The sequence below is a fragment of the Brachypodium distachyon genome, chromosome 2 (assembly GCF_000005505.3).
Source record: "Brachypodium distachyon strain Bd21 chromosome 2, Brachypodium_distachyon_v3.0, whole genome shotgun sequence".
NCBI classification, from domain to species: domain Eukaryota; kingdom Viridiplantae; phylum Streptophyta; class Magnoliopsida; order Poales; family Poaceae; genus Brachypodium; species Brachypodium distachyon.
Genome location: NC_016132.3, coordinates 6481172 through 6492144, shown reverse-complemented (window position 1 = coordinate 6492144; position 10973 = coordinate 6481172). Strand labels below are relative to the sequence as shown.

General features: G+C 44.3%; 2 protein-coding genes across 10 annotated transcripts; both read right to left on the bottom strand.

Moving 5' to 3' along the window:
* On the bottom strand, positions 1 to 1725 carry LOC100823366 (glutaredoxin domain-containing cysteine-rich protein CG12206). Its single transcript, XM_003566106.4, has one exon. The coding sequence runs from the start codon at positions 1472 to 1474 to the stop codon at positions 260 to 262; it is 1215 nt and encodes a 404-aa protein (XP_003566154.1). The 5' UTR covers positions 1475 to 1725; the 3' UTR covers positions 1 to 259.
* Positions 1726 to 3639: 1914 nt separating this feature from the next.
* On the bottom strand, positions 3640 to 10973 carry LOC100821190 (KH domain-containing protein At4g18375). Of its 9 annotated transcripts, none has more exons than XR_002963763.1 (11): positions 10782 to 10973; positions 9577 to 10436; positions 8976 to 9467; positions 7977 to 8231; positions 7530 to 7787; positions 6905 to 6984; positions 6703 to 6811; positions 6457 to 6618; positions 4781 to 4854; positions 4107 to 4212; positions 3640 to 4013 (listed from the first exon to the last, which is right to left on the bottom strand). XR_002963763.1 is itself a non-coding variant. In XM_010232364.3 (10 exons), exons 2-9 carry the CDS (start codon positions 10426 to 10428, stop codon positions 6475 to 6477), a joined length of 2154 nt encoding a protein of 717 aa, XP_010230666.1. In that variant the 5' UTR covers positions 10429 to 10436; positions 10782 to 10973; the 3' UTR covers positions 6014 to 6328; positions 6457 to 6474. The 9 variants fall into 9 exon arrangements, 4 of the variants coding, with proteins under 4 accessions (XP_024315637.1, XP_024315636.1, XP_010230666.1 ...); XR_002963765.1 differs by having other exon boundaries at positions 4107 to 4179; XR_002963766.1 differs by lacking the exon at positions 4107 to 4212 and having other exon boundaries at positions 3640 to 3901.

Sequence of the window (10973 nt, the reverse complement as noted above, 5' to 3'; positions counted from 1 at the left end):
TTTGAACAAATTTGAGTTATTTAATATGGGACGGAGTGAGTATACCTCTCATTGATTCAACACGCAGTACGTTGTTCTTCTGTAAACTACTACTCCGTATTCATAGTACAGTAATCACTCCGTTCCTAAGTATTACAGGACATGCTTTAACTTGATTTTAAGCTCGACCGCGGCAAGAACGACGAGCGACCCAAGGATCGTGTACGTATGCACAGATCGATGCATGAAATTAAAATTCCGGTACGTCGATCGAGCTGGTTCAGTGGCAGATGGGGCATATCATGAGGCCGTTCTCGTTGCACTTGCCGCACCTCTCCACGACGCCGCCGCCGACAGTGACCGCCGCGCCCGCGCCGTCGCCGCCTCCGACCAGCACCTTGCAGCTGCCCCCGCACTCCCAGCACGGCACGAACCGCGCGCCGCCGCACCCCTCGCATCCGCGGCCGTCCTTCGCCGCGCACGCCTCCCCGCGCGCCCTCGCCCACCGCAGCATCTCCCGGAGCTTCCCGCTCTCCGCGAGCCCCGCGCACGCCTCCGCCCCGCCCACGTACCGCCCCATCACGAACAGCCTCGGCACCACGGGCACGGACGCTCCTCCTTCTTCTTCGACGCCGGCCAGCAGCTCGCGGAGCTCGCGCAGGTACTCCCCGTGCAGCGCCACGTCGCGCTCGTCCAGAGCGCCCATGCCCGCCGCCTCCGCGCACGTCTCCACGGCGGCGCGCGCGCGCTCGCAGTCCTCGAACGTGCGGCGCACGCCGCGGAGCGTCGTCGTGTACAGCACCACGCCGCCGCCCGTGGCGCCGGGGGGCCGGCGCTCGGGGAAACCCTCGAACGGGTCACGCCGGCGCCACCTGGGCGCGGCGGTCCCGTCCGCGTTCTTGCTGCTCTCGCGGTCACGCAGCAGGAACGGGTTCTCCTTCACCACGCGCCGCCCCGTCAGCTCCGGCGGCGGCGGCTTCTTTGTTGTGTCCTCGGCGCCAGGCATGTACGCCTTCTTGCCAGCCTCGGCAGGCGTCTGCGATGGAGCTGGCTGGGCCGGCGTCTGCGGTGGAGGCGGCTGGGCCGGCGCTTCGGCGGCTGCGGGTTGTTGTTGTTGTTGCTTCTTCTTCTTTTTCTTGGGAAGGGGCTTGGGGTCGGAGGGCGGCTTGGAGCCTAGCGTGGGCTTGATGTCTTCCAGGGCCTTGCTCACCTCGGACCAAGAAGCCGGCGCGAGCTCGTAGCCGTCGAGCTTGTCGAGGATAGGGAGCGGCACGCCGGGGGTGGGCTTCTTCACCTCCTCCTCTTCCTCCTCTTCTTCTTCTTCTTCTTCTTCCTCGGACTCGTCATCGCCGGACTCGACGACGGCGTCGGCGCTCTGCTTGGCGATGAGCCACGGCTCCTCGACGGCGCTGATGTCGAAGAGGGACACGCTCGTGGCCGGCGGGCGGTACGCGACGTCGGCCACCGCCACGTCCTTGGAGCTCGCGCAACCCATGGCTCGCGCGCGCTACTACGGTGTGAGGTGCGCGGTGAGGTTTCTTGGCTGGCGATCAAGCTCTGTGGCTCTGCTACTCTGGCTTTGTGGCTGTGGATGGAGGGAACTGAAGGAGTTTGAGCCTTTGAGGAGATCGGATGGAAGCTGTGGACGGAAGGAGCTGCGTCTGCGTGCGTGGTGATAAGATGATGTACATTACAAATTTACAATTCGGGTTTGATTGTCTAGTCTTCTGAATTACAGTACGTTTCAGTGGCGGAGCTTCAACCGAATATGTACACCTAGAACAAGTTTCTGCTCGTAGAAATCAAATGCACAAATTGGTTGACGTATAGCTGAACATATGATGTACGGAGCCGCAAAGCTCGTTTGGCTTTCATTCTTTAGGTTGGAATTCATTTCGGATTTCAGGAACCAACCTGTTTAGTTAGCATGGGATTGGGTATACGAATTATCACACCTATACATAACCACAGTTCCTCTATAGAAGGCATCATTTCTTTAAATTTGTCTCTTATAGACAAACATGATGTTTGAATCCACAATTCAAATCCAACCAAATGAAATCATGTGAAAAATTGTGGGATGTCTACCGAATGAAATGAAAGGAGGTTCGCACAGGAGCTGTTAGAGATATTCCAAAAGCGATAATAGGCCTCACTGATCCCATGACGTAAGGTTTTTCTGCAAGGTTTTTCCCTCCCTTCGCTGCAAGAACTCCTCAAGGTTGGCCGCCCTCGGATGGCGACGTGTCCTGGTTGTTAGCTGTCCACGTAATATGCTATGGAAAAATGGGAGCAACACCAGAACAGTTTCTTTCATGTTTGGCTGCATCTCTCCTTCTGTCCCTGCTCACGTACTTCACGCCACTGATTTTCCTGGCTGGAATACGTTTGTCATTTTGCCCAGATGTTCAGCACAGCTGGAAACAGGATCATCAGGTATTCAGGATAATGGTATTTTGAGAACATGATGCCTAAAACACGTGAACACAAATTGGACTAATGTGGCATTGGTCAAAGCATCATCGTCCCCCTTTTTGTGAGATATTACAGCTTCAAACGGATACGGTACTACTCCGTATTTGGTAATGCAGTTAGTATTCCCTCCATATTTGATCATGGAAATATCTTCTTTTTTTGCGAGAAGAACATGGGAATATCTGATACCTGAAAACCATAGTGTACATTTGTCTCGCATACTAATTTTGAAGGAATTATAATATGGAGTAATTAGTGGTCAAAGTTATATCGTGGAGATTTTTTTTTAAAAAACACAATACAAACGCAGACGCTCACAACACGCGCGTACACTCACCCTTTGAACGCACGCACGTCCTACCCTTATGAGCACCTCCGAAAGACTGGGTCGACAGATCTTGAGAGATTGACGAAGTCACCACAAGCGCCTCGTTGTTGACGGGTACGTCACCTACCACTAAACGCATAGCGCCGGTTAAATCCTGAAATAATCCAGAAAAATATGACACCCGTGCCAAGTTTAGGACTTGAACCTGAATGGGCTGGATCCACCATAAGGAACCAGACCACCTGAGCTAGGCTCGGTTCACTGTATCGGGGAGAATCGGTGTGCTGGTGTTCAGTAACTCACGTGGTCAATACTAAACAAAGAGCGTTCGTACCTTATACACCCTCCATCCAACAAAAGATGTCTCAAGTTTGTCAAATTTGGATGTCTAGACATGACTTGATGTATAGATGCATTCAAATTTAGTCGAAGTTGAGACATCCTTTGTTGGACAGAAAAAGTACTTAAAAGAAGACAAACATTTATGATGCGTCTTGGTAATATGCAACATACAGGGGCTGTTTAGCTTTGCCTATGTTCTTTGTTTCTTTTGGCCCGCAGGTATCCTAAAGTCGGTATTCCGTATGACAGAAGACATAAAAATTGATTGGAAGATAGTGTCCTTTTAGCTACAAATGTTGCCTTCCACACAACCGAGAAAATTCAAGTAATCACATCCCCAGGTATCTACCGGCAATCATCTTTTCAAATTTAAAGATATTTCAAATCTCATGATATTTCAGTAATAGTGACCATCAGAGCTCCCAAAACCGGTGGGAACGTGCCCAAGAAACCAGTCCCTATCTTTTAGGTACCGGGTCCTCTTACCTCCAGTTCACCCACATTAAATCATCTTCTAAGCTAAAAGGCTTTCAAATTAAGGTCTCTATTATAAACTTCAGATCTTCAAAAAGGTGTTCAAAATCAAAATTTCTCAAATGACCTAGAAGACAGAAGCCGACCATGACACCAGGTTACCGGGTTTTTCCCCTATTAGGTTTTTGGGTAACCTTGGCTAACAGCCCCTCTGGAGTCCTGGTTGAACTACAGGCCGATGACATTGCATGGACTTCCAACCCAGTTCGAGCTACAAATGAACATTGGCACTCCAGGATGAGGCTGCATTGTTCCAATGATACCAACAGATCACAAAAATGCAGAAATTTGGAATCTCTGAAGTAAAAGCAGCACAAGAAGGCAGAAAGGAAGCGCCAAGGCAGCCCCTCCCAAGCTGCATTGTTCCAATGATACCAACAGATCACAAAAATGCGGAAATTTGGAATCTCTGAAGTAAAAGCAACACAAGAAGGCAGAAAGGAAGCACCAAGGCAGCCGCTCCCAAGTCATGATTAAACTGCAGACTGATGACATTGCATTGTCTTATAATCCAGTTTGAGCTACAGAAATAACATTGGCACTCCAGGATGAGGCTGCTTGCTCCAGTGATACCAATAGATCACGAAAAGTCAAAAATGCAGAAATTTGGAATCACTGGTAAAAGCAATGCAATGCAGAAAGAAAGCACTACAATTGGATACTTATTACTCCAAAATTCAGAAAGAACTTAGATATGATTAAAGTAATATCTTTATTATGATTTTCAAAGAAGTTGATAGCATAATCTAAACATTATTGCAGCAACGCGCGGATACAAACCAGGTTATGGCAAATTTGTTTCTGAGACACCAGTGTTAGCAGCAATCATGAAGGTATCTCTAAGCTTTATTTTGAAAATGAAAACCACTGATACATGAGGGTTAACTTGGCTATCGGGCCAATAACACAAGAACCAACAGAAATTAAATATGTTGACAGCCTCGTTGATGAAAAATATTACTCCCTCCGTTCCATAATTCTTGTCGAAATATTACATGTATCTAGACGCTTTTTAGGAATAGATACATCCATTTTAGGGCAAATTTGAGACAAGAATTATGGAACGGAGGGAGTACAAAGGAAAACAAGTCAAGCTATCAAACAGAACTATACTGTCCATACCTTCTAGGATGCAGCCTCCAATGCTGACACCACAGTAAAGGATAACCAAGCAGAGATGACAACCAACTAAATGCCTACAAGAAACTACAATAAAATTCCTGACCTCTAAAGAGAAGATTCAACATGCAAGTGCAACCACTGTTTTTTTTTTTATCATCGTAGTTTAACTAGTTATCAAAAGCAATAACAAAGTGCGCACAAAGATAGCAGCAAAACAAGATGCTACACATAAAATCAAATAAAAATTACCTTTCCCATTTATTTTCAGCAACGCAAATATGCAAATATATATGCATCTCATGTACAAAATTGCTTGCAAGTCCTACCATGGTTATGCAAGAAACTTCATCAAATTCGTAAATTTCAGGTTTAGTTAATTCAAAAGATGGTCAACTTTTTAACAGTTAATTTGTAATCCAAAGCTTACATAAGACACATCACCTAGCTGTCCATTATAGAAGTTATAAATAATTTTATAAGTTGCACAAGTATGAATTATAAGTTGCACAAGTATGAAGCATTTGATGAGCCACTAAGAAGAAATCATCCATAAAATTATAAAGCAGTTCACAATGGTAGAGGGCAAATATAAATCCCCAACATAAGCTGACTTAAGAATATAAATATTTAAAGCAAACAGAACCACACATATTTGGGCATACAGTTAAAGATGTGAGCTAGTAATATCATATGGAACTACTCCACGGGGATACACACTTATGTTTCCTGACATGTAGATACTTCTGTTCTCACAAATAGTACAGAAAAAGCACAACGAACAACCACCCAAACTGCATTTCTAAGATAAAATTTATTAAATTGCTTAAATTATTTTAATCTGAATAAGGACCACCATAATTAGACCAGTGTCATAAAAAGTATCTTATAGCAGAAAAATTCGGCTGATGTGACCATTTGGTCCAAAAGTGGGGAATATCTAACTGCTACTGCTATAGCATGTAAAAGTTCTAGTGCAAAAAAGAATTCCTGCTGCCTTTGGGATAATTATTAGTTACTCCCTCCGATCCATAATAAGTGTCTCTAAATCTAAGATGTACTAAATCTGAGACACTTATTATGGATCGGAGGGAGTATTTGTTTTGCTACAAGCAATTAATATAGGACAGTTAGTAAATGATTTGATACATGTACATATATTGTATAAGTACTAAATGCATATTAGGGTACGGGGACAAAGACTTCATATCAGCACTACTTAGAAATGCAAATGTCAGACCAAAAGTCAAAATAATAACTGATAGGCTATTCCCATTATTAAAGTTCACAACATCAAATGATGGGGTTCTCATACAAAGTCAGAAGCTTTCCAAGTCCAAGCTACAGTTTGCATAAAGCTACCAATTAAACTTTGCATATCTCCAAGTCATAAGTGATGGTTTGAGGATTTCACAAGGAAATAATAAATTTCAGCAGCTACCCATAAAACTTCACATATCTCACAAGTCACAAGTGAGAGTTTCAAGGTGTTCCATCACTGGATTTGTGGTCTCTATTCAGCATAATTAACCTCTTCAAGCATATGCAACTCTGCAGACAGATCATAAAAATTCAAAACTCAAACACTCATAAGACTACTACGGTTGTTGCCCACATTATCAACATCATCCAAAATATACCTAGCATGATCAAAATAGTTTAGAAGGGGAATGCATCACCTTCAGAGATTTAAAATATCATGGGGCAGGTGGTTCGCTTAGAACAAATGCTTGAATAAGACTTCGGGCTGCATGCATCTGGTCCAGTGTGCCAGATATCATAAAAGGTGTGTCTGCGGCATCAGCTATTGGTTCAGTGAATGTTATCATAGCTCCTGAAAACTGCACATTTAATTAGTTATTATGGCAATCATACACATTATAGTTATGTTTGCCAGATATGCTCCACAAAATTCTGATACAAACCTCACGAATCATATTCAAACAACCTCCATCGTGCCCACAAAGCGCAGGTATAACAAATCTTGGAACCATGATATCTCTAGTTATGTTTGGCATAGATGAATGGCCAGCGCTGTAATCAAATATTATCCAGTAAATACAAGATTATCCAATATTGTTGATCAAAACAGACTACAATATTTAAAATATGAGACAAGAAACAAACCCAGAAAATCCACCAATTCCTCTATGAGGCATTCCTGGCATGCCAGATATTGACATCGGATCACCAACATCCCGCATGCCCTACAAATTTAGGAGTAGGACCACAACAGTATAAGAAAAAGCATAATGGACTTATGGAGAATTGGAGAGTACAGGCTGTTTGCCTGGTTACTGTTCGTCTATAATCCAGTGCATGAAGCAATATCTATTCAAGGACTATCAATTTGCTACTCGGCCACTCGGGTACTGCCTACCACGCTCTGGTGCCACCAGATTAATTCACAAAAAAGCTAGGCAGCAAGTCTGGCGCCAAAAATTAAGCAGTGACCATCTTGTGGAGTGCCACACTAATGGTGGCCAAGTTTGGTCCCAGCCAGACAGATCAATATAAGTACACTTTAGATAAAAATTCCCTAAGAAAAATAAATGGGCCTTTGCTTATGATGTTCAGCATAATTTTGACAGACATAAAAAAGGAACTGAAGGATGCAAGCTCTTCCCATCAGGAAAAAAAAACATTCCGGCTGGTCCCAAATGTACATCGACAGAGAAAGATATGCAAGAAATCCATAGTTCTTCCTAGTGCTCAAGAACATATTACAGGAAAATAGTAAATGGTCTGATACCTTTGCGTTCCAAGGAGCAGGCATCTCATCCAATGGCCGTCCCATGAAATCTTTGTGAAACTGAGATGCATTAGGATATATCCTTGGAGACGTAGATTCATGGCTTCCCGCAAATGCACCAAACTGAGGATCTAGCGACCCAAAAGGTGGCTGCATGTTAGGACCCATTGCAGCCATTCTGTCCCGGAAAAGATGGTTACGTAACCTAGCAGTTATCTGCATCAGAGCTTCCTGAATAGCTTCGGAATCCCCAGTTATCTAAAAGAGTAGAAATTCAGCAGTTATTAACCAAAAAAGGGGAAGAAAACGTATAGTGCAATAGAGTCCGGCCTAGGTAAGGCAAAGATGCAAGAAAATAGATGATGTAAATATTGGTCAGGACATAGAAGATCCCAGTGCATCATTATAATATTCGCAAATAGGATCTACAATACAACAAAAGCAGACCTGAACAACTTCATCACTTTCTTGGACGCCCTTTGGGATCTTGTCTTTGCTCAACACTACTATATGAGCTTTCGATAGCTTCCTCATTTCAGCTATGATACTACCACCTTTGCCAAGGAGGCAGCCAACTTGATTAGGTGAAACAATCAGCCTAGATATGGCAGCGCCCTCCTTGTTGTTAGCGGTAGGTGGCGTAATTCTACGTTGTACATGCAGAATTGCATTCTGCGCAGGGGAAATTCCATCACCAGGATGCTACAGAATGGTAGAGAAGTGAAAACATTAGAAAGACTACTTGCAGGTAGAGCAGTAGAGGATAATAACTATTCAAAGTTTAATGCTATTAACAAGTACTGAAATACTAGGAGCAAACTCCAATGCAGATCACAAATTGATTTGCTATTAAATCCCAGTTCTGAAAAGAAAATGAGTGCCACTTGTGTCAAAAAGAAGTTTTAAAACTAAGGCAGAGTATGAGGAAAGATGTTTAAACCAAGGAAATGTAGCCCAAAATTCTTGCACCATTTGACTTTCTAATGCATTTTCAGCGTCCATATCATTGTCCTTAAAAACAACTTTGTTGGTTTTTATCTTGGATATTAGTACCAATATTCATGTAAAGTTGCCTCGCAACCACATTTCTGGTCACTGCATCTGCGTGTACACCCATGAAACATTACTCTGTGCAAGCATAAAGTGCTACCAAATGGCAACCTTGAAGAGCCAGAACAAATATATGAAAATTGCCAATAAGAACCCAATTCCCTAGAAATAATGTGGAGTGCAAAAAATATTGAAACCCTGGAAACCTTTTCCGGCACTGACAAGCAAAATAACAAGGAATGGGCTAAACTGGTGCTTAATAAATATTACTCCGATCCTAAATTATTGTCGTTGTTTCAGTTCAAATTTGTACTAAAATAACGACAACAATTTAGGATCGAAGGGAGTATCATATATCTTCCATGAAACTTATCAAGAGAAAAGGAAGATAGTTACCGCAGGTCCAGAAATAACTATGACACGATCTTCTGATTTTGGAACAGTCTCAAGGATTTTTATTTCACAACCTGTATCTTTCTGAATAGTCTTGATATTGTTTCCACCCTTCCCTATTATACTTCCAACCTTGTCACTTGAACATAATAACCTAAAGGTGAGTGGTTCTGGAGGAACTGAAGCATGGCTATGCATTAGAGCATCAGGAAATGCAGGAAAAGGAGGAATGTTTGAGCGTTGGTCAGGAAAAGTGGGAAAAGGAGGAATGTTTGGCCTTGGGTCAATGCTATCAAAAGGTCCTCTGGCATGGGATGGCCCTTGAAAAGGGAGACTAAAGTTAGGTTGCATCCCTGGAGGAAGAGCATCCGACCGATTGAAGGCGTGCGATGATAAACCAGAAGGAAGTACATCACTTTCCCTAGGGGGGTGAGTAAGAAGCACTTGAGCCACGGCATTCAGACCTTTCCTGACTGAGTCAAGCTCTCCAGTGATCTGCAGAAATGATATATCAAGAAACGCCAGAAATAATCACCCAAAAACATAAACAGAGATTATAAATGTCAGAACAAGATAATGATATCCAATACTGAAAGAAGTCTACCTGGCAAAGTTCATCTTTAAGTAAAGCACATAACGGAAGCTTCTCCTTTGAAACTCTGATTTCACAGCCACTATCAGCTGACATTTGCTTAATCACACTACCACGGTTCCCCAAAAGCCATCCTACTTGGCTATCTAGCACTAACAATCTGAAAGAAACAGGAGTTCTTTCACCTGATGGATCCCCAGATTCATTTCCGATTTCAGTTATAAAAATCCTATCAAAAACATGCAAAATGGCGTTCATTGGCGACAGTAGTACCCTCTCTGGCTCTGCCTTTGTATCTTTAGCAACAGAGGGATCATCCTTTTCTTCCTTACTGGCATCTCTTTCTGAATCAACCTTTTCTTCCTTGCCATGGTTGTTCTCTGAATCAACCTTTTCTTCCTTGCCATGGTTGTTCTCTGAATCAACCTTTTCTTCCTTGCCATGGTTGTTCTCTGAATCAACATTTTCTTCCTTGATGTGGTCTTTCTCCTTCTCATGCTCGGCATCAGCAGAAACAGCAGCACCTCCAACATTCTGTTTACCTTGCTCACGGCTAGCTTCTTTGTCCTTCTCAGTGATAGTTATGACGATAACTCTCTCATCACAACCAGGGACTGCTTCATCAACCCGGATTTTTACTCCGTTCTCTTGCCTTATCTTTGCGATGATGACGCCACCTTTACCAATGACATTCCCACATTTTTCAGTGGGGCAGAGAATGCGGATAAGAGGAACACCAGGCTGTATCACCAGTGGAGGCTGCTGTGAAGAAGTATGCTTTGTCTTTTGCCACTTGCCCCGGCCATTGTGTTCTGAAGAATTCTTCTGAAACGGTCTCTTGGAAGGGTTCACATTTGAAGCCATGCCAAATCCTGTAGGACAGACAGGCGGAAGCAGCAAAGAAAATAGGATATTAGCTACTGAACTAATAACTGGGAAAGAAATGCAGACATTTGGCTAGCACCTAGAATACCAGTAGCAGAATTGCGACGAGAGAAAGATAGAAGGATGCAGAGGGGCGGAGCTACATAGGTACAAGTGTGTACATCCAAGGGCGGAGTACCCGGTAGGGCGGCCGCCCTACCTTGATTTTTGCCTCAGTTGCGAATTGGAGAAGATTAAGGAGATGCAACGGGAAGCTAAAGGGCGGGATCTGTTCGTGGGGTGATGGGAGGAGAAACGGTCGGGAACGAGAGAATTGAGGGGGAGATAGATACCTGCGGTGGAGGCGCTCGCACGAGGAGGAAGACGAGCGACGGAGCGAGGGGGCTGGGGCGCTCGGCAGCGGGACGGGGAGGAGGGGGTGGCGGCGCTCGCTCGAGGAGGAAGACGAACGACGGGGTTGGGCCGTCGGGGCGCTCGGCAGCGAGATGGGCGAGGGGAGGGAAGGTCGCCACATGCCAAGCAAA